Source organism: Kogia breviceps, chromosome 19, assembly GCF_026419965.1.
Source record: "Kogia breviceps isolate mKogBre1 chromosome 19, mKogBre1 haplotype 1, whole genome shotgun sequence".
NCBI classification, from domain to species: Eukaryota; Metazoa; Chordata; class Mammalia; order Artiodactyla; family Physeteridae; genus Kogia; species Kogia breviceps.
The window spans coordinates 21,417,314-21,444,824 of NC_081328.1; the positions used below are offsets into that span (position 1 = coordinate 21,417,314).

General features: G+C 36.7%; 1 protein-coding gene across 2 annotated transcripts in view; it reads right to left on the reverse strand.

Annotated features, from left to right (window-relative positions):
• USP32 (ubiquitin specific peptidase 32) overlaps positions 1–27,511 on the reverse strand; it is a 193,569-nt gene that overhangs the window by 113,189 nt on the left and 52,869 nt on the right. For both annotated transcript variants that reach the window (XM_059047551.2, XM_059047552.2), the window contains exon 2: positions 16,355–16,482. In XM_059047551.2, coding sequence (XP_058903534.1) covers positions 16,355–16,482 — 128 coding nt within the window. The remainder of the gene's footprint in view (positions 1–16,354; positions 16,483–27,511) is intronic.

Genomic DNA, 27,511 nt, shown 5'->3' on the forward strand with positions numbered 1-27,511 from the left:
AGAGAAAGCCCACACACAGCAAGGAAGACCCAACGCAGCCAAAAATTAATTAATTAATTTAAAAAAACCCCACAATGAGATACCACTTCACATCCACTGGGATGACTATAATCAAACACAGTTAATAACAAGGTTGGCAAAGATGTAGAGAAATATTGGAATCCTCGCACACTGTTGGTGGTAATGTAAAATGGTGCAGCCACTTTGGAGAACAGTCTGACAGCTCCTCAAAAGGTTAAACACAGAGTTAGTTACCATAAGATCTAGAAATTCCACCCAAGGTATATACCCAAGAAAGATGAAAACATAAATGCACATTAATGTTCAGAGCATCATTATTTATAATAGCCCAGAAGTGAAAGTAACTCAAATATCCACTGATTGATTAATGAATAAACAAAATGTGATATATCCATACAATAGCATATTGTCCTATTAAAAAGGAATGAAGAAGTGATACATGCTGCAAGATAGCATAATGTTTTTGAGATTCATCTAAGTCAAAGAAGCCAATCACAGAAAACCATATACAATGTGATTCCATTTATATGAAATGTCCAGAATAGGTAAATCTATAGAGATGGAAAGTAACTAGTTAGCTTAGGGCTGGCAGAGGAGGGGATGGAGAGAATAAGGTTTCTTTTAGGGGTGATAAAACTGATTGTGGTGATAGTTGCACAACTCTGAACAAACTAAAACCCAGTAACTATATACTTTAAATGGGTGAAATGAATAGCATGTACTATATCTCAATAATTACAGAACTATTAAGGAAAAAGATGCTAGGGAAAAAACAGCACTATTTCATTTAAAGCAAAGAAGTGGTATACATAGCAAAGTTGGTTTGATACACTTTTTTGAAGACTGCTTCTATAAGTACTTTTATTCCTAATCTGAATCTTTTTTTTTTTTTTTTTTTTTTTTTGCGGTACGCCGGCCTTTCACTGCCGTGGCCTCTCGCGTTGCACAGCACAGGCTCCGGACGCGCAGGCTCAGTGGCCATGGCTCATGGGCCTAGCCGCTCCGCGGCCTGTGGGATCCTCCGGGACCCGGGCATGAAACCACGTCCCCTGCATCGCCAGGAGAACTCTCAACCACTGAGCCACCAGGGAAGCCCAATTTTTTTTTTTTTCAGAATGAATCTTAATGTGAGGTATTATATGCCAGTATAGTTTTCTGTATAATTGTCAAAATACCTTTACTGCTCTGTCATTTGTAAATTAATGAAGAAATTATTCTTCAGAGCTAGAATACTATTAAAGTTGCCAACCATACATAAAATAACTTAAAACTTTTTGCCTACTACTAATTTCTGTGAACAGCGCCAATTATAAACTGATTTTTAAACTATAAACAATTTAAAAAGCTAAACTCTAGCCAGAATCTGTAAAAAATGAAAACACATTTTCATGGATGCTACTAACTTGATTTTAAAGAATATCTCAGCTTCTTTCACATGAGAGGGAAAAAATAACTAAAACAATTCTTAAACCTGATTTCTCCTTCCTCTGAGGTCAGCTGCTTTGTACAGATGGAATTTTATATCTAGTATATTTCCATTGTTATTAATGGTAATTTAACAACATGCAAATGATTCACCTCCTATATTTTATCTTTTAAAAAAATTTTATTTATTTTATTTATTTATTTTATGGCTGCATTGGGTCTTCGTTGCTGGGCGCAGGCTTTCTCTACTTGCGGTGAGCAGGGGCTACTCTTCATTGCAGCGCACAGGCTCAGTTGCTCCGCGGCACGTGGGATCTTCCTGGACCAGGGCTCGAACCCATGTCCCCTACATTGGCAGGTGGATTCTTAACCACTGCTCCACCAGGGAAGCCCCTATATTTTGTCTTGATGTCCCACATTACTTCAATAGCAAATAAGGAAAACTCACTAATTAAATCTTGCATTGTTTTTTTTTTATTCATGGTTGGGACAAAGAAGGCCAAAAAGCATAAAAATTCATGGAATATTAGAGGAAACAAAGCCTGAGATAGACAGACAGATAGAAAGAAAGAAATATATGATATGTATATATGTATCTACCACAACTAAAATACTTAAGCTAAAAATACATTTAGAAGATCAGTATAAAAAATTAACCATTGTCTCACAGAAAATTATACTAAAAAGTTGGAAGGTATAGAACAATTTAGCTACAGGTATGAAAACTAAGCAAATGAAAAAATAAGGCAATATTTTACAACAACTATAAATGGAGTATAATTTTTAAAAATTGTGAATCCCACTGTTGAACACCTGAAACTTATAAAATACTGTAAATCGAGTATACCTCAATTTTTAAGAAATAAGGAAACTGTTATAATTCCAGGAAAAAACAAAAAATTGAATAAGAAAGAAAACTAAATAACAGTACACCATGTTGCAGAGAATATTTACATAGTCATAACACTAAAAATACCAATTTAACCAAAGACTGTGATACAATTGCATTGGGATGATGTGGTGTGGAGTGTGTAAGAATGCTAAATATCTTCTACAATTGGAAAGCAAAGGATAAAATCTAAAATCAACTAAGAATTAGCAGTAAAGAACAGTATTTAGAAAATGGAGGTATATACAAGAAACTATTACTAGAAAGTGGTTGCCTCTGGAACCGGGATGAGATTTAGGTATGCGGGGACAAGGATTCTTGTTTTTCACTCTCTTTCTGATTCTACTTTAAATATATGCACATATCACTATGATAAAAATAGTAATTTAAAAGTTTTATTTGCAAAACAAGTAAGTGGTTGCTGCTGGGGAAGGACTCTAGATAATGGGGATAAAATGGAGAAGTCTTAACTTTTCACTTAAAACTCTTCTGTAAGTTTTATTTTTTAAATTTTTAAAAATTTATTTATTTTTATTTTTGGCTGCATTGGGTCTCTGTTGCTGCGCGCGGGCTCTCTCTAGTTGCGGCGAGCGGGGGCCACTCCTGCCTGCCGTGCGCGGGCTTCTCACTGCGGTGGCTTCTCCTGCTGTGGAGCACGGGCTCCAGGTGTGCGGGTTCAGTAGTTGTGGCACGCGGGCTCTAGAGAACAGGCCCAGTAGCTGTGGTGCACGGGCTTAGCTGCTCCAAGGCATGTGGGATCTTCCCAGACCAGGGCTCGAACCCATGTCCCCTGCATTGGCAGGTGGATTCCCAACCACTGCACCACCAAGGAATTCCTTCTGTAAGTTTTAAATAGTGTGCCATACACACACATTACCTATTTCTTTTAAATCAATTGATAATAGTTCACAGGATTATAAAACATGAAATACAGGGCAATTAAAAACAAAAAAGCACTGTAATTCAATATAAATAACTAAAACATTTATTGCATACATTTTTTAAAAGGCAATTTTATTAAATAAAATGTTCAACTGTCCAATCTATATAAGTATATTCCTGTTGCTACTTTACCCTGGATCATAATACACCTTGTATGATATAGCTTGTGGCAGAAACTATTAGCTATCTATACAATAACCATTTTTCTTTTCTTCCTTGTAATAGAACCCCAATTTTTTCTAAGGTATTATTATACCTGTTCAAACTTACATTTTTTATATTTTCTAGAGTCTCCTGCAACTGGGGATAGCCAATGAGATAAAACTGAAAGTCAATGGATGGACTTCTGAAAAGACTCTCTGATCAAATAGGACCTGGGTCCCTAATGATAGGGCAGCTGCCATTCAAGCCCTAGAATACCTACCTTTGAAATTCTTTTACATAAAATAAAAACAAAATTAATATATTTAATCACTGTGGATTTTAGGTGGGGGAGAGTGGTGTTGCATTTCCCACTGGTACATAGATCAATAATAAATCAAAGCCTGCATGTCAGACCATCTAACCTTGTAACTTGATTTGAGGTCCATATTTGACACCATGGTTTATATTCTCATTCTACTGGGACTTAATACTTGCGGTAAGTCACAAAGAATCCTTGGACCTCAGTATGAGATACTATGTAAGATGCTTCTCTCCTTGAAATTCTCCTTAAGAATCACCAAAGAAAAGTTCATTCAGAGAGTATAGAACAGTCTATAACATAGTATAGAACAGTCTATAATTCCTATATACCCAAACAAACTTAACCAAGTTTTGTTTGTTTGTTTTTTTGTTTTTGCAGTACGCGGGCCTCTCATTGTTGTGGCCTCTCCCGTTGCGGAGCACAGTCTCCGGACGCACAGGCTCAGCGGCCATGGCTCATGGGCCCAGCCGCTCCGCGGCATGTGGGATCTTCCCAGACCGGGGCATGAACCCGTGTCCCCTGTATCAGCAGGCAGACTCTCAACCACTGTGCCACCAGGGAAACCCTTAACCAAGTTTTATGAAAATAAGTCTGGTTATTTTCATAGGACATTCTAAGAGATAGAAATTAATTTTATTTATATAGATTACTATCCTGTCAACTTACTTTATTGTTAAAGAATAAATTGTGAAATTTATTGTTGAAGGGAAAATATTAAATACTATTTTCAGAAAAACACTAAAACATGTTAGTTGCTCCATATTCTTGGTATATATTTCATTAATATTTGTCCTACAATCCATTATTTTTCATATTAAGAATTATCCTAGGCCTGTGTCAGGTATATATCCCACAGAATTGTTGACTGTTATATGGAAGTCATGAATCCATGGCATTAAATGTTTATATAAGAGTCAGAAAGTAAGTTACTAACAAATACTCTTCTTAGAGAATAGAACACTCCTTATTACTTCTCGCCCTTCCTCAAGCCCAACAGCAAAGGAGCCTTGCCTAAACAAAATATTCAGAATACCTCTGTACATTAATTATTTAATATCTGACAGACTGTCAGACCAGTAAACTAATCCCAGGACTGACTGAACAAACCAGATTATTACCTCTGTCTTAGCTAACTTTCTGCTGCCACCACACTAGATAGCAAGTCCTAAGATTCAGTCTGTACCCTCTTTTCTCATCTCTGAAGATACCTTGTCTACTTAAGTCTCTTCAAATACACAACTACAAAAAAGGCTCAGAGCATAAACTACAGTGTCACTAGACATCGGTGAGGTAAATTATTAGTATACCCTCTCAATTAGCTTGGCCTTGGTTTATTTAACATCATTAAATAATGTCTTTCATGTTCTGGGTTGTAACTGTCCTTCTATTCACTAGCTTCCTTTAAAGCAAATATTAGTCCCTTACAGCTGATCTATTCCCATCCCAAGGAAGAAACTGAATTTTCCTTAAACCCACTGATGCTTGAAGAAAGAAACCTGTTAATGCTGCAGGTTCAACTACTAAGTTTCAAGTCAAAATTACTTCTCCTTGGAGTTAGTATCCCTGAATTCTGCCTAGTGAGATTTCCTGGCTAGCTTTTTTCTTTGCTGTTCCACATCTTAATCCATGATCCTAAGACTGGATCCTTGTCCTCACAACTGACTCCCCTTGTCTGTTCTTATCCTAGTTTATTATACATACTTTTCTTGGAAGCTAATTATCCTGGATCTTCTACAATTAATGATCTCATTCTAGAATTGCCTTGCTTTCACTTTTATTTTCTAAAAGCTTAATTTAGTCCATAACTTAGATCAGGAGAAAAAGGCAGAGTTCCAAATTTATCATTGGGAATTCTTTCCTTTCACTGCCCCAACTTTCCCAGACTAACCTACCGATATCCTTCTCTCCTCCAATCCAGGCAAATCTCAAAGTTAACAGTAGAACATTACAATTTAACTGCACTTCATGGGATTTCCCTGGTGGCACAGTGGCTAAGACTTGGTGCTCCCAATGCCGGGGGCCCGGGTTCGATCCCTGATCAGGGAACTCGATCCCACGTGCATGCCACAACTAAGGAGCTGGCAAGCCACAACTAAGGAGCCCACGTGCCACAACTAAGAAGCCCACATGCCACAACTAAAGGAGCCAGCAAGCTGCAACTAAGGAGCCCGCCAGGTGCAAATAAGACACAGTGCAACCAAATAAATAAATAAATAAAACAATTTAACTGCACTTCAAACTCTTCTAATTATAGTCAAGCTGGTCATATACCTAAATTCCTACAATAATTCTGATGGAAGGTTTGGAGGTTCTTTTGCCTCAGAACTTAAGTGACTAGGAAAAGATCATGAAGTAAATAATAAAGTTAGAACTAAAATCCAAATATCCTAACGAAGAACAAAAAGGAAATCATATGTCTGTCAATTGTCAATTTTTATATTTCCAGCTCACTTTTCCAAGTAGAATAAGTATTCTTCCTGAAAAGCTCAAAAAGTACATCTAATTAAATGTTCTACCAAGTTTTAGAGGAATAACTGAAGTGCAATAAACTGCACATATTTAAAGTGTACAATTGATCCGTTTTGTCACATGTCATGTCATACCACTGAAACCATAATCAGAATCAAGAAAACAAGTAACAGGACTTCCCTGGTGGTCCAGTGGTTAAGAATCTGCCTGCCAATGCAGGGGGACACGAGTTCGATCCCACATGCCGTGGGGCAATTAAGCCTGCGCACCACAACTACTGAGCCTGCACGCTCTACAGCCCGCATGCTGCAACTACTGAGCCTACACACCACAACTACTGAAGCCCACATGAGCTAGAGCCCACACGCGACAACTACTGAGCCCACGCACCGCAACCACTGAAGCCCGTGTGCTCTGGGGCCCATGTGCTGCAACTACTGAGCCCACATGCTGCAACCACTGAAGCCTGCGCTCCTAGAGCCTGCACTCCACAACAAGAGAAGCCATTGCAATGAGAAGCACACGCACCGCAACAAAGAGTAGCCCCCACTCACCTCAATTAGAGAAAGCTCGCACGCAGAAACGAAGACCCAGTACAGCCACACAAAAAAAGTAACAAACATTTCTATCACCTCAAGTTTCAAGTCCCTGTGTAATTTATCCCTCCCTCTCCTTCCTCCTGCACCAACACCAGTACCAGGCTCTAGGTAAGCTTCGTTTCATGATAGATTTTGCATTTTCTAGAATTTTATATGAATGGAATCATAAGCATGTGCTCTATTTTTAATTGGATTCTTTCATTTAGCATGGTGATTGGGAGATTCACTTATGTTTGTGTGTAACAACAGGTCTTCCTTTTTACTGCTAAGTCACTGAATATAATTTTACAAAGTAGTAAAAAGAAAATCCTCATGAAAAACATCTTACTATCTTTATAATAAGCAGAATGAACATTTTTAATATGCTTCTATTTTAAAAGGAAGAAGGTCAGAGAAAGACTGCCCAGTGAAGCAATATATTTTATTAGTATCAAACTCTCAGGAAAAATAAAAATAAATTAAAAGACTTCAATAATCTAGCTTTAGCAGCTAAAAATACAGGACAAGACTTCTTTAAAACATAGTCCTGTTCCCATGGACTAGTTATTAAATGTATGTTGCTGAGAAAAGTTAACTAATATAGGAGAAAATACAATGATACGTATTACTGTATGTATTACAAATCATTTATTATATACTATTATTTTGAGTTCATTTCAAAAAACTTTTATGCATTCACAAAAAATCAGAGACATTTTACAACAAATATTTATTTTAAATAATGGGAATAAACGAGACACTTACTAAAGAACAATACTGTAAAAAAAAGAAAAAAGGATAGACTATACTAAGGACTTCCTTTTTAGCCATAATATATAAACATTTTTCAATAAATGACTTGCTATCCTCTATTAGTCTGTGTGAACACAGGAGGATATATTGCTGTTTATTCATGCCATTTGTTTCCTGAGAATACACCCTTGAAAATCCCACAGTTGACTGCAATGTTCCTTAATTACAAAATTAATCCTAAAATCACAATTTTTGATGACTATAAAGTTACATATATTTGAAACTACAATATATGTGGTTATATTGTTTATATACTGTACGTATTTGTATTCAAAACTACAATGATGTATATAGTATGAAATGTTAACCATTACACAGCTAATAATTTCTTTAAGTCCATCATTTTTTATAATAGCATATTTGGGACAACAACCTCAGATTCTCAGAAAGGTGCTTCAGGATGTTCTTATAACTTAATAGAGAACTAGGCAGGAAAAAGTGTACCCTAAAGCTGTAAGTATAAATGACTCTGGAGACTTCCTTGGTGGCGCAGTGGTTAAGAATCCACCTGACAACGCAGGGGACAGGTGTTCGAGCCCTGGTCTGGGAAGACCCCACATGCCGTGGAGCAACTAAGCCCGTGCACCACAAATACTGAGACCATGTGCCACAACTACTGAACCCCACGTGCCTAGAGCTTGTGCTCTGCAACAAGAGAAGCCACTGCAATGAGAAGCCCATGCGCTGCAACTAGAGAAAGCTCGCACACAGCAATGAAGATCCAACACAGCCAAAAATAAATAAATAAAATAAATAAATTTTAAAAGAACAAATAAATAAATGGCTCTGAACATAAATTCTTTCCTCTTCATATTTTCAATCAGCTACTCATAAAAAAATAAAGCATCAAGAAATTACATTTAGGGACTTCCCTGGTGGCACAGTGGTTAAGAATCCGCCTGCCAATGCAGGGGACATTGGTTCGATCCCTGGTCTGGGAAGATCTCACATGGCGCGGGGCAACTAAGCCCGTGCGCCACAACTACTGAGCTTCCGCTACAGAGCCCGTGAGCCACAACTGCTGAAGCCTGCATGCCCTGGAGCCCGTATGCCACAACTACTGAAGCCCGCACACCTAGAGCCCTTAATCTGCAACGAGAAGTCACTACAATGAGAAGACTGTGCACAGCAACAAAGAGTAGCCCCCACTCGCCACAACTAGAGAAAGCCCGTGTGCAGCAACAAAGACCCAACGTAGCCAAAAATAAATAAATAAAATTATTTTTTAAAAAAGAAATTACATTTAGAAGTACATTAAGGAAGGATTCTTATATTTATCACTTAATGACAAAATTATGGAAATACAGAAAGTTCAACTGTATTTTACAACTCTTCTCCCCATATTTTAATCTGAGTATTGAATATAATAACTCATATTACTCAAAGATGATAGTCTTAAAAGATAATAACTACCATAAGCAAGGCAAACATAAAAATCATTCAATTTCTGCTACAAACAGAAATTTATTAGGGACTTCCCTGGTGGCACAGTGGTTAAGAATCCGCCTGCCAATGCAGGAGTCATAGGTTCGATTCCTGGTCCAGTAAGATCCCAAATGCCACCAAGCAACAAAGCCCGTGCACCACAACTACTGAGCCTGCACTCTAGAGCCCACAAGCCACAACTACTGAGCCCACGCACCACAACTACTGAAGCCCGCATGCCTAGAGCCTGTGCTCTGCAACAAGAGAAGCCACCACAATAAGAAGTCCATGCACTGCAAGGAAGAGTAGCCCCCACTCTCCGCAACTAGAGAAAGCCCACGCACAGCAACAAAGACCCAATGCAGCCAAAAATAAATTTTAAAAAGAAAAGAAATTTATTAGGTAGGTGCTCAATAAAATACAGCCATATTTATTCCATGGGCATGCAGAAAGGGAGAAAAGGATAAGAATGAATATGCCTTCCTTTTACATTCACCCAAGTTTAGAAAATGTTAGTTGCTTTTCCCACCATTTAGAATTCTTTTTATATAAAATTTCCAATTTCTGTAGTCAAACTCAGCTGAATTTTATCAGCTAAATTTAGGCAGAGGTTTTTAACACTCTCGATTATAAATTAAATCAACCTTATTTTACCTTATAATACCAATTAAGGAATATGCTATTGGATAGAAGTGTCTTATCAAGACTGACTTGAAAAGGATGTCAATTATTTTTATCATCTACTACACTAGTCACGTCAGTGGCTCACTTAATACACCAAGGATTCAAAATAAGTGATTATGCATGTTATTTTCTATAAGAGTATTTTTTAGTACCAATATAAGCAACTTCTTTGACATCTGGCATACCACTTAGAACACTTATAATTTATGTAATGTATTTGATGTGATGTTTTATACAAGGAATTCCCTAGTCCCATTATGCTTAATGACATGTCAGCTCTTCTACTATAAACTTTGTTTTTCAATAGCTTATGAAACTGTTTAAATATTGCTCTAGGATAAAACTTGGCAGTTAAGAACCATCAAGACAATAATGCATATTTTTTTTAAAAGTCCGTATGTAATTTTACAAGAAGGGAGTGATATATTCTGTTATTATCTTCATCTAAGAGAGCCCTTGGAATCTTTTTTGTCTGGTCTTACAAAGAGAAATACAAAAAAACCCCCAACAACAATGCAATTTAAGAACTAGCATGAATATTACACTGAACGAAAGTGATGCAGTTAAGATAAAGACTAGTGGATATTTTACAGATTCTAGTTCCAGAGAAAGATTTTAAACCAGTATCCTGCTTAGTGTTCTACTGTTAGCCATAATGTCAAGACTAGGATTTAATGTAACATGAAAACGTTAGCTGCTTTTCTCTGGTTGATATAAACATATTATTTTAGTATATTATAATAGTCAATGATTAACAGCATCAGGAGCTGACAATGGCTAGAGTTGTCAAGAAAGTTGTTATCCATGATGCTAGTAAATCCAACATAAGGGGATGTAACCAATAATACTGATCAACTAACATCAAAACAAAAAAACAATCATAAATCATTATTCTATGGTCAGATAGTCCCCCTAACCCTAGACTGTCTAATATTGGAGTGGCCAAAAAGTTCGTTCGGGTTTTTCCATAACATCTTACTGAAAAACCGGAACAAACTTTTTGGCCAACTCAATAAATGCATGTCCCTAGTCCCAAGGGGCATCTAAATGCATTATGAATACCTCAGCATAAATTTACCAACACTAATGGAAAAATATCCTACTAATCAGCTGCTTGTTATCACATGTTGACCACTATGTCTAAAAACACTCCAGGTTCTATGATTGCTTTTGCTTAAAATGTGCACTTTCCTCTAATTTGGAAAAGGTTAAATGTTCAAAGACTGCAAAGCTAGCAAAGCTAATTGACTTTAGGAGTATGGTTTCCTGGTCATTGTCCTGGTCATTCTTAGAATAGGGTTTTGCAGAATATACAATTACTTACAAACAAAACAAAACAAAAAAATCAAAATACTCACTGAGTTTATGTTATATGCACAACACTCTAGGGCCAATTTTTTAAAAGTCATAAAGTCTGCCCATCAAGAATCATAACTTAGTTGAGACAAGATTTAAATGAACAATTAGTCATTATCTAATAAAAACATTGTACTACATAGTACAGAGGCAGGCTTTAATGCCTGTTAAGAGTTTAAGGATGGGAGAAAAACAGTGTGGGCTAAAATTGTCGGAGACAGCTTTATGGAGGAAGGTGGAGTAGAATTTTTATCCTAGATAGCCTTCCAGAATTGAAATCAATCCTGGTATAGAGATTTAAGAGTTTCCAGTTAAAAGAAATAGTTAAGGAGTAGCAACTATCAATTCACTTGCATCGCATATTTTGTAAATGGTGAAAACCAGTTTTAAGTGAATGTGAAAACAAGAGGAAATGATAACAAATTAATACTACATGGAAATGTTTTGTCATTAGATTTCTTTGGGGCAGTAGGGGTTGGGAGATGGGTGACACACTAAAGAAAAAACACTGAATATTTAAGAGTTAGTGGCCTTGGTTCAGAAAAGTCCAATTTCAAGTAGAACACAGTTTTCTATTCACCTTGTTTTGACCTTGTTTTCTCAATTCCCTCAAATTCCATTCATTTAATATTTAGTTCAAATAGCACATAGTTATTATTATAAGCAAGATCAGAATTACATCAAAATATTAACTACACTAATCTATCCTAGAAAATAATGAGTCAAATGAAATCAATGCTTTGATTCTAAAAATTTTAAACTGCTTTGAGTTATTTTTCCTTATCCAAAATTCCTGTCTTGGAATTTATCATAGGAAACTCTTAGAAGAATTTTAAGAAAGATTGCAGAAGAGCCATATACAGTGGAATGATTACTTCCTTAGCTTTGCAACTAATCACTTTGTTTAGAAATCCCATCATTTAACAAGATTTTGTTGCAACTACAGAATACAGATCCTCCATTCTATGAGTCTGCCTATCCACTACAACTAAATTCAAACTTCAAAACTATCTGGCCAGGGCTTCCCTGGTGGCACAGTGGTTGAGAGTCCGCCTGCAGAGGCAGGGGACACAGTTTCGTGCCCCGGTCCGGGAAGATCCCACATGCCGCGGAGTGGCTAGGACCGTGAGCCATGGCCACTGAGCCTGTGCATCCGCAGCCTGTGCTCCGCAATGGGAGAGGCCACAACAGTGAGAGGCCCGCATACCGCAAAAAAACAAAACAAAACTATCTGCCCAGATCTATACTTCCATTTTACTTAAAATGTACTATTTCCTCTTTAGCAAATAACTTTGTACTCTGCAAGATGAAACATACTCATAAAATCTCTCCCTTTCCCAAATACACACAAAAGTTGAAGTCTATCTACTAACCTGCCTGTCTTGGAGAGATGCCTGAAACAAGCTACAAGCTCATTTTATATAAATGCTGGAACTGTTCCAGAACTGAGCTTAATGGGGTTCATTCATCCTTTGAGATTACTGTATGAGACACTATAAAGACATCCTTTCATGAGAAAATACCAGAGATTAAAGACAGAAGTACTTAGTTCCTTATAGTACTTTAAAACTTACACAGTGTTATATGTACTAATCAATATTCACATGCTAATAGTATTCCTCCTCACTTAAAATAAACCTAGGTCGGTAAACAGTAGGATAAATGAAGTTCACCATCATCACTAAAAGCATTTATAAAATTTCTATTTGTGTTTAATACTGTGCTAGAGTTTACACACAAAAAAAGTGTTAACTACAATGAAACTGAAATTTGAAACTATCATTATGGATTTTACAATTTAAAATTAAGATCATTCTTGTAAAACAGTTATTCAATACTTTAATTATTCTAGCCAGTGATGATTTTTTGTGTGTGTGTGTGGTATGTGGGCCTCTCACTGTTGTGGCCTCTCCCGTTGCGGAGCACAGGCTCCGGACGCACAGGCTCAGCGGCCATGGCTCACGGGCCCAGCCACTCCGCGGCATGTGGGATCCTCCCGGACCGGGGCACGAACCCGCGTCCCCTGCATCGGCAGGCGGACTCTCAACCACTGCGCCACCAGGGAAGCCCGCCAGTGATGATTCTTAAAAGACAGTCCAAAGGACAGAGACTCTTGAAATAATTTTGGGTGAAATGAAATTTATGAAATATTCACATAAAAATGACGCTCCAGGGAGTTCCACTTCCACCTTAGATGTAGAAAGCCTGAGTGACACTCCTAACCTAAAAACAAGAAAAAGTTATTTAACTATCATATTACATTTCTTGAGCATATCGGAGAGCTGAGTTTTAACAGGGCAACCTGTATCTGACATTTCAAGAAAGATAGATTCCTCCAAAACAACAGCAGGAAGAGGCAGCTACCATGCAAGCGAGTAAGAAAAAAATCAGCTAAAATTTTAACAAAGTGCCACTAATCTATTTCCTGTCTCCATGGATTTGGCTATTCTAGCCATTTCATACAAATAGAATAAAAAAATACATGGTGTTTTGTATTTGGCTTCTTTGACTTAGAATGTTTTGAAGGTTCACCCATGCACGTATCAGAAAACTTCATTCCTTTTTTATTAACAATATTCCATTCTATAGATTAGATATACCACATTTTGTTCTAGTGATGGACATTTGACTTGTACACTGAAAACTATAAAACATTGCTGAAAGAAATTAAAAATCTAAATCAATGGAAAGGCATTCTAATTTTGTGAGTCAGACTTAAGTATTGTTAAAATGGCAATACTCCCGAAATCAATCTACTGATTCAATGCAACCCCTATCAAAATCTCAGCTGCTTCTTTTGCAGAAATTGAAAAACTGATACAAAAATTCATATGTAAATGCAAGGGACCCAGAATAGACACAACAACTTGAAAAATTAGAAAGATGGGGAAATGACACTTTCTGATTTCAGCACTTACTATAAACCTAGAGTAATCAAGACAATATAATACTGATGCAAGGATAGACACAGAAAGCAATGGAATAGAATTGAGAATCCAGAAGTAAAACCTTATGCTTATGATCAGTTGATTTCAACAACAGTGATAAGACAATTCAATGGGAAAGAATAATCTTTTCAACAAACAGTTGCTCGGACTATAACAGAGAATAAACCTGACTCCATATTGAATCTATTCCCTTAGCTCTAACCTTTGCGCTCGAATCTATTCCTTTAGCTCTAACCTTTGCGCTCTGTTGCCTGTGCTTAGTCATGCAGGCTTTGCACCTTTTGTAAAAGAATGTTGCCTATAGCCTAAAATATACAAGATAGCCCATTCTCAAGACTCTGACTTTTTAAAGGTATAACACTTTTTCATTCATATAGAGATAAAAAGTTGCAGAACAGAGAATAACATTTGTCTTGCAGGAGGTCTAGGAACATTGTGATCAGACCTCCGTGGACAGCTGCAAGAACAAAGGCACCAAGAAGTCTGCAACAACCAGCCACACCCTCTCCCCTTTTACTATAAAAGAAGCCTGAATTCTAACTCAGGGAAGATGGTTCTTTGGGACACTAGTCCACCATCTTCTTGTTCTGCTGGCTTTCAGAATAAAGTTGTTATTCCTTGCCCCCACAACACGTCTCTCAATTTATTGACCTGTCATGTGGCGAGCAGTAGGAGCTTGGACTCGGTAACAGGACGACTAAAGAACTATTTCCAAAAGAATGAAGTTGGACTCGTCACACCATACACAAAACTTAGCACAAGATGGATGAGACCTAAAGGTAAGGGCTAAAATCCTTACAGGGAAACAGAAGAGTAAATCTTTGTGACCTTGGGTTAGGCAATGGTTTCCTAGACACAACACCAGAAACACAAGTGATAAAAGGAAAAACAGGTAAACTGGACTTTATCAAAATTTAAAAGTTTTATGTTTCAAAGAACACCATCAAGAGAGTGATGGGACAATATATTTGCAAATCATGTGTCTTATAAGGGACTGGGACCTAGAATATATAAAGAACTCTTACATCTCAAGCATAAAAAGACAACCCAATTAAAAAATGGACAAGGACCTGAATGGACATCTGTTTATAGGTATGTAGATGTACACATGTAAATCTTTATACATGATCCAAAGAGATAAATCAGATATTCTGACCTAAGTTTTCCCAGCACCATGAATTTACAGAGACTGACAGTTTTGACTTTAAGGAAGAAGCTGAGGGAAAGAAAGGCTCAAGTTAGTATACATTTGAATTTGGAAGCATCATGTTTGAAATACTATGGATTCAGTTTAAATCCCTTCCTCTAATGGGCAACTTATATTATCTCATTAAATTGCTAGTTATATCCTAAAATGAAAAATTCTGAATTCCAAATTTTTATATTATACTAGCACTTAAGACAAATAAATTAAAAGAAAATAGGAAGATGAATTCATAGTGAAAAAGAGAACCCAATAAATAGTATCAGGAAAAAAACTAATCCTGTCATAAATCCAAAATAATGATAGAGCAAGAAAGTACATAATTTTACACAAGAATACATGTAACAGAATTAATGCAACATATATCCCCACCAAACAAAAAAGATTAAAACATACAAAAAAGCAATAAATGTAATTTCTATATTACGTAAACCATAAGATTCAAAAGCACACAGCACAGGTTAGAAATATCAACTGTCATTAATTAGGAATGGTGAATCAAGGTTTTATGAAATACACCAAGCTTAAAATTCTTATTATAATTTTCACTGTTTTATTAATTTTATTCTCATTTCACCTTTTGAATGACATAATACATATCTGTGTATATACCTATAAAATAGTGAACTTAATGTTAGAAAGGGGATATTTATATCAACTTAGCTCATTTTACCTCTACCTAAAAATTTTTAGTAGAATTTAAATAAGCCTTTACAAATTCCAATAAGCTAGTGTTTCATGTACAACATTTAATTTTACAGAATTAATTTAATTAGGTTTTATTATATGGAAAGGTTTTAAATTCAAAATTTATAAAAATACTCCCAACATAAAAATTATATGTCAGAGTGATGAAGTTTATAAGAATAAGAAGCTAGTCATATAAATGGTCCCTTGATAATAATCAGTGGCTATTAAAGCTCAGAAGTACACAGAAGCAGAATTGCAGCTCTGCAGCACTCCCATTTGGCTTCTAAGAACACAGCCATATTGACAGCTAAAACAAGATCTGTCAACCTACTCAGCAAGAAAAATAACTGTAGGGAAGATTAGATCTGTCAAGACCAGGAGAACCCTCAAGAATTCAGGATGGTGGTAACTATCTCAAAGGAAAACCTAGAACATAAAGATTACCTCAGCAACTTTTGGAGGCACTCCATCCCCAAGCACTTCTCTGATGAAGCAGTGCTGGCCCATGTAATATGAGAGTCCACAGGTCCTCTTGAAGGCATCTTTCAGTCGTTTCAGCTCTACATCTGTAACTGAAATTCAGAAAGAGAAGATGGGTAAGAAACTAGAGGAGAATAGTCATCTCTCAAAATCTTTACATTTTTTCAACCCAATTCCTAATAAAAATTGGCAAATATTATTTCTCTTTCCAAATAAGTAAAATAAACACAAAGATATTTTTCATAATTCTAATATTTTTCAAATCTAATCTAGAAAATAAATATGCAAATTCCTGACCCACTATTTTCAAATGACAGAACATTAAATTATGCATACAAATTTTAGGCAGGGGTAAGGAAGAGGTAACAAGTACTTCGAATTAGCAAGTAAGCTAAATGGCCTTAGATGCTGGCATTAATATGTTTTTAGCAGCAATGCACTCATTGCCTCTGGGATAATAAAAATTATATTATTTCTACTCTTTGAGCACGTATCTATCCATGCAGAAGACATCCCCTAAGTTTAGCTTAGACCGTGTCATCATCTACAAAGAAAGTAACCTATAAATAGATGATTCTAATAAACTATAATTTTTAGACACCCACTCTCAAGAAAAAAAATTACTGAGCCATTACTTTATTTTAGGCATTGAAGCCTTTTTTCCACTGAATAGAACAATCTCTGTCTACAATGACAGAAAAATAAATATTCTTTAGTATTATGTGGTCAGTACAATCGTCACTATGGAGGCACAGAATTGGTACCTTTATCCCATGCTAGAGAAGAAAGATAAGACTTCTGGACAGAGAGGATGATTACTTAAACTTTTAAAGGCTAACCCAGGCAAAATGGACAAGGGCATGCCAGGCAGACATAATAGTTTGTTTCAAAATATAATGCATAGAGCATGATGTATATAGAGCATATGAGAATTGTATGTTACTAGAACAAAATGAATAAGGCAGGGAGTAGTAAGTGATAAACCTAAAGCAGTCATTGACCAATTCAGAGAAATTCAGTTCTGTCATAATAAGGAAGGGATTCCGTCAGACACAAACTCCAGGCAGACAGGAAACAGGACACAGCCAGATAGTTTACCAGTTCTATAGAGAATGCAACAAATGTGGAAGCAAAAGATAGACTGCTACTAAGAGAAGAAAAGGAGGAGCTAAATCTGGGAAATATTTAGAAGAAAAAGTCAGTAGAATCTGAAGCTTGACTAAAAGTAGAAGCAATCTAGAATAACACTCAGGATTCTATCCTGGGAAACTAGAAGGATGGTATTAGCATGTAGAAAGGGAATGTATGAAAAAGAGTAAGTAAAGAAGTGGGGACTTCCCTGGTGGTCCAGTGGCTAAGACTCCTCACTCCCAATGCAGGGGGCCCAGGTTTAACCCCTAGTCAAGGAACTAGATTAGAGCCCACATGCCGCAACTAAGGGTTTGCATGCCACAACTAAAGATTCTGCATGCAGCAATGAAGATCCCGCATGCGGCAACAAAGATCCTGTGTGCCGCCTACACCCAGCAGAACCAAATAAATAAATTTTTAAAATATTTTTTAAATAAAATAGTGAGGAAGAAAAAAAAATGATAAATTCTGATAAGGACATACTGAAAATGAGGAACCTTGGGGAGATCCACTGGGTTTTTACAATTATGAGTGTAAAGCTTAGGAGAGGTTTGATGAGAGTCATCAACCTATAGGTGGCAATTAAAGCCATGAATGAAGAGCACAAATGAGACAGAGACAAAACTGGGAGAAACCAAAGCTTACAGTACCTGTGGAGAAAGAAAATATACTCAAACAAGATCGACAAGGAATAGTTAGAACAGGAAAAACAAGAGTGTAGTCTCCAAAGGACAAGAAAAAGGGCTGGTCTACAGTCTCAAGTAAGGCAGAAAGGGGCAGCAAGATAAAGATTAACGAGTGCCCTGGCACACAGATTATCATTCAAGGAAAGTCTGTGGTAGGGAGGGAAAGTTCATGAGTTCAACAACCTGTAGGTCAATGATAAAACAATAAGAACTAATACTTGAATAAGTAGCTAGAGAAAAGTATGAATACTAGATGCTTAATTCATTTAAAAATGAATTCATAGGGCTTCCCTGGTGGCGCAGTGGTTGAGAGTCCGCCTGCCGATGCAGGGGATACGGGTTCATGCCCCGGTCCGGGAAGATCCCACATGCCGCAGAGCGGCTGGGCCCGTGAGCCATGGCCGCTGAGCCTGCGCGTCCGGAGCCTGTGCTCCGCAGCGGGAGAGGCCACAACAGTGAGAGGCCCGCCTAGCACAAAAAAAAAAAAAAAAGAATTCATAATAATAGGCCCAAATTACTAATTTTTTTTCTTTTTGGAATGCAAAAGTGAGAAGCAGAACAACGCTCATTTTATAAATTACAATAAAAAAGAAATTACTTCAGCTACCAGAATACCTGTTTCTTCAATAAGCCTAATTTTCATGAATGGTTTTACTAACAAATTAGGATGCTCATAGTCTAGTGGAGGAGACAAGAAAAATCAATCATTGTGATATAAAATGATAATCTCATACACTTGGTTACAGATATTTGAAGGACTGTTTGGTAATATGTTTAAAAAATAGCAACCATATGACTAATGAATTTATTCCCTTATAACAGGAGAAAATGTACATACAAGCTTTGTAAAGCATTTGTAAAAGCAAACAATGTCCATCAGCAGAAGACAGATTGAATAAGTTACTGTATATGCACAAAAGAAACTATCAGACACTAAAATACTGCCAGAGATCCATATTTACTGAAAATAAATAGTATTTTTATTCAAAATAAACAAGCTAACAATTAGTTCATCTGTAGATAAGGAATACATAAAAGCATTCATTGTACAAGTGAAACTCTGAAAACTTTAAAAATAAAGATTCAGGCAAGATGGAAAACAAAAGAGAATCAAGCCTAGTAAAATTTTAAGGTAGGAAAATATAATATTAATGCAGTTATTTTAGTTTTAGAAAGAAAAAACAATTTCTGGAAAAAATAGAAAACTGAACACGTGTGGTTTTTCTATCTCCTCTCTCTCCAAAGACTTCACTAAAATTACAGCAAGAATAAAAAAGGACATAAACTCACAAGGACAAAGATAATAGGAGAAAAAAGAACTGAGGATCTAACAGGCAGTCAATTTTTTCTGGTGAACATTAGTGTCTGGAGGAGTGACTGACCTGAGCAGATAAAATAAAATTGAAACCTAAGCACCAGCAGTTGAGAAATGTGAACAAGAAAGTGAACTAACTTACTCTGTCTAGAGCACCCAAAAAAGACTCGAATTCATTGTACCAATTACCACACACAAAAAAGGGGTGAGGGTAAAAGGTGGGATTGAAGAGAAATTGGTTGAAAGTTATATGAGGAGTGCTTAGACTCTCGGGTTCCTTGCAGCACAACACAGTCACGCACCAATCTACCATCTACCCACCCCTGCACATCACTTTTAGATGTAGATATATATCAAAAACCAGAGATACATTCTCTGGAGACACTGACACAGAAAGGCTCCATACATGGAAACACCAGATTTAGCTGAGAGCTATAGGAAGGACAATGAGGTATGAAAAAAGGTGAAGATTAAATGAGCATTTGCATCCAGCTGCCCTCCCTTGCCCTATTCTCACATATATATCACCTGGGCAGAATCAAGGAGGATTCTTCTCTGAAGAAAGTAAATGATTCTAGAAGAAAGGCCTACTGTTACTGACATGGGGTGAGGGAACTGTCTCCATTCCCCCTTTAGAAATGGCTGGGTTCCCAAAAGGAAAGTCCCAAAAAGGAAAATCCACAAGTCAACAAGTGATATACTCAAACATGTAAGTCTTCCAGTCAATATTTTAATGCATCACTCTTTAAAATAAAAAGGCAGTTTGGCAGTTATTATAAAGTTAAGCATATACTTACCTTATGACCCAATAATTCCACTCCTTGCTATTTACCCAAGAAAATACTGTACAGAAACATACAAAGGAGCTTTATTAACAATAGCAAAAACACTAGAAACAACAACCCCTTGATCCTTGAACAGAAGAATAAATAAATGTGGTATATCCATACAATGGAATAGTATTCTGCAATAAAAATGAAGAAACCACTGATTCATGCACCAACATAAGTGGATCTCAAAAACTATGCTGAGCAAAATAAGCCAGACATGAAAGAACAAATACCATATGACTGCATTATATAAAAGACTTCAAGAGGCAAAACTAGCTGTGATGTCAAAGACAGTGGTTGACAGGTGGTGAAGTGGGGAGTATGTGGCTGGAACTGTAGGGAACAGACACTGCAAAGAGATAGGAGGGAACTCTTCTGAGGTGATGGAAATGTCTTATATATTTGACTGGGGTGGTGGCTACAAAAGTGAATATGATTGTCAAAACTTACTAAACTGAATACTTAAAATCTGTGCATTTTATTGTATGTAAATTATATATCAATAGAGTAGACTGAAAAAATGAATGAACTGCCAAGGAACACCAAAAATTGAGGAAGATTCCAAAAAGAAAGGTACCAAAACAAACAAATGGGGGAAGGGGGAGTGGTGAACAGAAATAATGAAGAAAGAAGAAAAAAATATGAAAACCTCCAAATATTCTCAGAAAAGGAGAAAAACAAAATTACATCCAAATAAGAACAGGGTACTATAAAAATATAACAAGAAAAAAGTACAAACAATCTCTCCTGTACCTTTTCCAGAAAGCTACAGGAGAATGTCCTACAACAAAATGAGGGGTAAACAAAGGAAAGAAAAGGGATCCAGGAAACACTGTAGCATGAGAGAGGAAAAGGAAATTTCCAGGATGATTATGATATGATATCCCAGCAGGACAGCTATGCATAAGCCTAGAGAACAAGACTAGATTAGAAATGAAGGACTCCAGAATAAAAAAGGAAAGCATGACAGTAAACTAATACATTTGGACAGTAAACTAATATATTTGACCACAATGGGAATAGCTTAAAGAGGTATTTCACCTTCAAAAAATAAATTTCAAGGGCTGGTTTTACTTTAGGTTTTTCTTAATCTAAGGAACTGCAGAAACATTTCAAGTCCACCTATAACACAGTCATAAGAGTCAAGAAACTAACCAGAATCTTATTGAAAACTACAGAAACAGAACTAAAATCCTTCCTTAAACAGGAAGTGTGAATGAAAGACAAGGGAACACCCAAGGCAAAGAACCAAGGGAAAAAGTTTTCTTTTCTCACATCAAAACAGATTTTCAAGAGAATTTAACACAAATCTCATCCAACAAAAAGCCTTGGTGATTTCAAGACATCTCAGTTTTCAAAATATTCCATTAGTGAGAATTAGCAACTCATAATCAAATACCAAGATATGGTAAGAAAACGAAAGTACTTGATAATACGTAATGATTATACCACAAAAATAAAAGCAATTACACAGAAAGGGCAAATACTGAAACAGAGATAAAACAAAGATTATGGTCCTCACCACAGAAACAGAATCCTTCCAGTAAGATGCTCCTCCTGAAATGCAATCAATCAATCAACAAATCATTAATTAATTAAAGGCTACTGTGCCCTTACTGATCATATGCCCAAACACTGTGCTAGGCCATGAGGAACACAAAACTAATAAGACCTCCAACTCTGCTTTCAAGGAACTCAGAGCTAAGAGACAGACTCATGAATAAACAATGACAATACAGTAAACATAAAAGACATAGTTGTGCACAGAGGAAGAACATCTAAAAAGGGGAAAGAGTGCTCTAAAACTACATTACTAAGCATAAGTTAGAGCAAAACAGATAGATAGGTGCATCTAGTGATTATTTGCATATATACTTTCTATAAAGATCTCCTTGTGAATTCTTTTTACATTTGATCATCTATAGCATGACATTCTCAAGACCTATCTGATCTATAATAAACCTAATATAGCAACTTATCAGCATAAACAACCTAATCACCAGTTTTTCAGAGAATATGGTAGTCTTCCGAGCTAAGTAAGATTTACAGGTTATAATAGTTGATATAACTGTGACTAACATGGCTGATTTGAGTTAACTGTAACCACGAATTTGTGCTTCCTGGACACCTTCTCATCCAAGACTTTCCCACCCTTTCTCATCACTTGGCTTTTGGAGCAGGGTGAAAGGCAACAGTGTACTGTGGTGAGCTAAGGCGAGGACACTGAATTCACTCCAGGCAGTCTATGTCTTGCTGAAGGACTACATATTCAGGGCCGTGGGCGCTGACAAGAAACCTGTGCTTCTTTAATACTCTCCGCTACTTCTGAACCACATTTCATCTGATCCTTTACCATCACTATAAATAAATATTGTCCAAATAAATGAAAATATATGTGTAATTCCAACTCAAAAGGCCAGAAACATAAGGCATCTCCTTTACACTTGACTATTCTCAGACCTCACATTGGGAAGAAAAGCTGTATGAATAAAAATATTCTATAGCTCCTCTGCTCTGGAACACAAGTTCAAGCATAAAAGGAATTACTGGTGGTAGTAAAGACTGATGATGCAAACCTCAAAAACGGAAATACCTACAGGGAGCAGGAGGGTAATATAAATGATGAAGTGGGCCAGGTGGGGTCTGTGGAACTCTAGAGAGCACATATTCCTCCTACAGCGTGAAGCTGCTACTAAGTTCCAGGCCTATGCTGCAATGTGGCAATGAGGAAACCAGGAATATAAATTTTTTGTGAAATCCCTCCACATTAAAAGTGTTAGCAGCTAATATTTTTTAAAAAATTAATCAACATGCAGTCTAAATATGGCCCACCAGCTGCCAAGTTTGGCAACCTCTGGCCAAATCGTTAAGGGCACAAACAAAATATATATATGTTTGAATCCACACGGTCACTTACATATATATATATGTATAAAACAAAGACAGAAAAATAATGGATGTCCAATAATGACAGTCTGTGGGGAGGAGGAGATTTCTAGCAGTAATGAGAGCAGCCCCTGTTTACTTTCTACTCCTAACTCTGGAGGAAAGTTGTGAAAATGAGGACTGGAGAAATGAGGTAAAAGTCCAACAAACAACAACAAATTTTTCTTCCCCTATCCTTTTTCCTCCTTACCTATAGACTAATATTACCATCCCAGCAGATCCAGCTGCCACCTAACACTGGAACAAAGGGGAGGGAAGGAAAAGAGAGCAAGCAGAGGAGGAAGGGAAATATCAAGAAGAGGAAGGCAATTTCTGTAGGTTTGACAGAGAAGCATACAGAAAGTATTGTCATTAATTGTAAAGAACGTACCCAAGTCAACCCTTAGTACCTTCGGGGCACTGGTTCCAGGACCAGCAAACCCACCCCACCCCCACCCCATACCAAAATCCACAGATGATCAAAGTCCCTTATATAAAATGGTGTAGTATTTGCAGGTAACCTACAAAAGTCCTCCTCTATACTTTAAATCATCCCTATATTCCTTATAATACCTAATACAGTGTAAATGCTAAGTATCAATAAATTGTTGTAAATACAATGTAAATGCTATATAAATAGTTGTCTGTGTGTAGCAGGAGTGGCAAATTGAAGTTTTACATTTTGGAACTTTCTGGAATTTTTTCCCCAAAATATTTTCGATCCACACTTGGTTGAATACACAGATGAGGAACCTGTGGATACAGACGGCCAACTGCATTAGATTTGACCATGAGTGCTGTCTTACTCAAAGCCAGGTTAGTCACGTAAGTATGAGTATTCATAAGCACTTTTAATTAAAAGGTTATTAACATTCCAAAAAATTATGAACAAAATAAAACCTCCCTTTGTAAAACAAATTTTGCTATCAACTTCACATAAAAGAAGCAAGTTAGGAGCCATATGGTCTGAATAGGTCAAAGGTTCAATCTGATAATTCTGCTGCATGCACTGGCTATAGGTTGGGCTAAATATTATATTTACTCAAAGCATGGGTACATTCATTTGCTATATTTATTATATTTACCTATAAAGGCTCCTAATCATACTTGAACTAAAGTCACATTTTATGAAGACTACGTTGTATCAGATCAAAGAATGGAGCTCATATTCTATATTTAACCCATAGATCAAACACAAGACTAGTTCAGTAAATCCAAGACTTCTCTAGAGGGTATTTTAAGATTTATTTTAAAAATACAAACAAGAGCAGAAAAAACAGGGACTTCCCTGTAGATCCAATGGTTAAGATTCCACACTTCCAATGCAGGGGGTGCAGGTTCAACCCCTGGTTGGGGAACTAGGATCCCACTTGCACCGCAGGCACAGCCAAAAAAAAAAAAAGAAAAGGCAGAAAAAACATTTTACGGTTGTCTAGCAGTTTCTAGTTACATAGTAATCCAAGCATATTCTGAATGGCCCCTGCAACTACATGAAATATCATGAAAACTGAAAAGAACTATGTATTTCACCTAATTATATACAGGTATCCCACGCTTTTCAAAAGTTCACTTTATGCCTCTTCACTTTTATGAGAAACCTACGTTAGCACCTGTTTTCGCTAATCAAAAGAAATCTAAAGAGGATTTTTGCTTTTACAAAAAAAGGCGAAAATAGCTTTTAGCATTTGTTTTGCAGAGAGCTATTATAGGGGCAGCACGCACCCCAAGCAGCAAGAGTGGCATTGCCAAGCTCCTTCCCTGGGAACTACACTAGCATCTCAGCATCAAGCTGCCCTAGCTCTGAGCTATGTCTGTGAGCATTTATGCTTTATCTCAATTTATTTTGTACATTGTTAGCAAGAAGTGTCCTAAGGTGACTGCCTCTTTGCCTTATGCCATTTCAGCTTACAAAAGGTTTCACAGGAATGCTCTACTTTCGGATAATAGGGAAAATCTGTATACAATAGTAGGCAATAGTGTGTTGGGTGCTATGGGGGATACAAAAATAAACTATGATCCTTGGATTTAAAAGCTTAAAATCTGTCAACAAATATTTGAGTGTTTATCACAGGCCAGGTGGGCACTGTGTTATATCTTTATTCTATTAGTTCTTAATCCTGGAATCAACTGAGGAGCATTTAAAGAATTCTGATGCCCAGGCTCCATCCCAAACCAATAAACTGAAGTCTCCGGAAGTAGGACCCAGGGATTCAAATGTTTGCTAAATAAATGAATACATAAGTAACATACCAATCACACAAAGTAGACAGTAATAAATAGCCTAAAGGGTATAAACAAGTGATATGGAAGTACAGAAGAAAAGATTACAAGGGAGGAATCTTAGGAAAGTTTCATAAAAGGGGGTCAGTTCCCATACTAGAAAGTTAAGAATGAGTACAAAACAGGGAGACAGGAAGAACATGTCAAGTATCAGGAAGGGAGTGAGCAATGACACATAAGTCAGAAGATGTTAGGAATGTTTAGAGGACAGTTTGAGAGGCTAGAATGTAAAGTGTGGGGACTGCAAAACAGAAAAGTACGGGAAGAGAAGTGGAAGGAATATCTAGGGTGATAAATATGCTAATGAGTTTTTACTTTTTCAGGAGTTATTCTGGTAAGAGTGTGAAAGAAGTATATAATAAGGTGTAAATTTTTTAAATTAGGAATGCAAATCTAGAAGCTAATGAAAAACTAAATCTGAGACTTCTATTAAGTGCTCAGTGTTCATATAGACACAACATATTCCACACTGAAAAAGTTTACAATTTGAAAAAGAAAGCTAGAGAGACATACATCAGCCCTCATACAAATCCATCCCTCCTCATTTTATTTCATTTTCTGATAACAGAGAAGAAAGAAGAAGGGCCACTCAGCCTCAGTTTGAGATCTCCAGTATTATGGAAAAATGTCTACCAAAATGCCCATCATTCGCTCCCTGGCCAAAGAAAGAAATGATGCAGGAAACAGAAAGAGAATAAGATTGAGGAAAAGAAGGCAAATAGAACAAGAAAGTTAACGAAGTGAAAACACAAAGATTAGAGAGAAAATATTAGACAAAGAGGCACAGGAAATCAACATACGTTCCACTGGTATCCCAAATTTTAAAAGCTGAAATAACAAGACTGTCACTTCTGCTGCAGTCATAAACTTGCCCAGGTTCAAGAGGAGCAGCCACAGATTCCAATGTGTCAAAGTCACATTGTAACCAGCTTGTGGGATGGGAGATATTTGTCATAGCTATCTTTTGAAAATATAATCTGCCATAAACACGAATACTAAGTATTACATCTGTACTGGGTTTTCTTTTCTCCATAGGCATCTGAAGAATTTCACATCTTATACTACTCTTCTAAATATTTACAAATCTCTGTAACACAAGTTAGATACGTGAGTACTAAAGAAAATGGTACTTCCATCAAAAGTGTCACTAAAGAAGTTGGTCCTAAAATAGTCAACCATACAACTCTCCTTCAGGAATACTAAACCATTACCTCTAGCCAAAGAGAGCTAAACTGAAGATTTAAACTTTCAACCCCATTGGGAGAGATCAAAATCCCATCTGTACTACATCTAAGGGCACCATTTCAGAAATTAAGAGTAACCTAGCCTTAGAGAAAAAAGGGGGAGGCGGGGAGAGAAGACTGTGATCTATTGCTTCACAAAGAACTTCAGTACCTAAAATCTGTAGAAAGAAGGGTGGAGGGGGGAAGGAAAGAAGGGAGGGAGGGAAAATATATTCCAAGTCAAAAGGATAAAAAAAATTAGGTTAGCTTTACTTCCTGATCTGAGGTTCTAAGACCATTGAGAGCCTTCCTTCCTGAAAGTTTAAATGAATATTTTCTCTTTTCTCATAGTCAACTTGACTTGTATAATGAAGTACAACTTAGCAAGGCAATGGACACACTGTCCTTGGGAAAGAAAATCAAAGATGAAACAGACCTAGTTTGTTATAACTGTTAGTTTGTTATAACTGTTTTAAAAGAGGAGGGGGAAGCATAATCTGCCAAAAAAAAAATTCATTTACAAAAATTCATTTACAAAGCAGAGCTATCAACACTAATTGTTTCACCTTGTTTTAAGCAATAAGTATGTTCAAATCATTCGACCAGGGATTTCAGAACTTTCTCTAATTCCATCATTTTAATGTTATAGTCCACAGATCCTACATATTCATTATCTGTAGTTCTTAGAGGCAGTTCCTAATTGCATGTGGCCTACAAGAATAACATTCCAC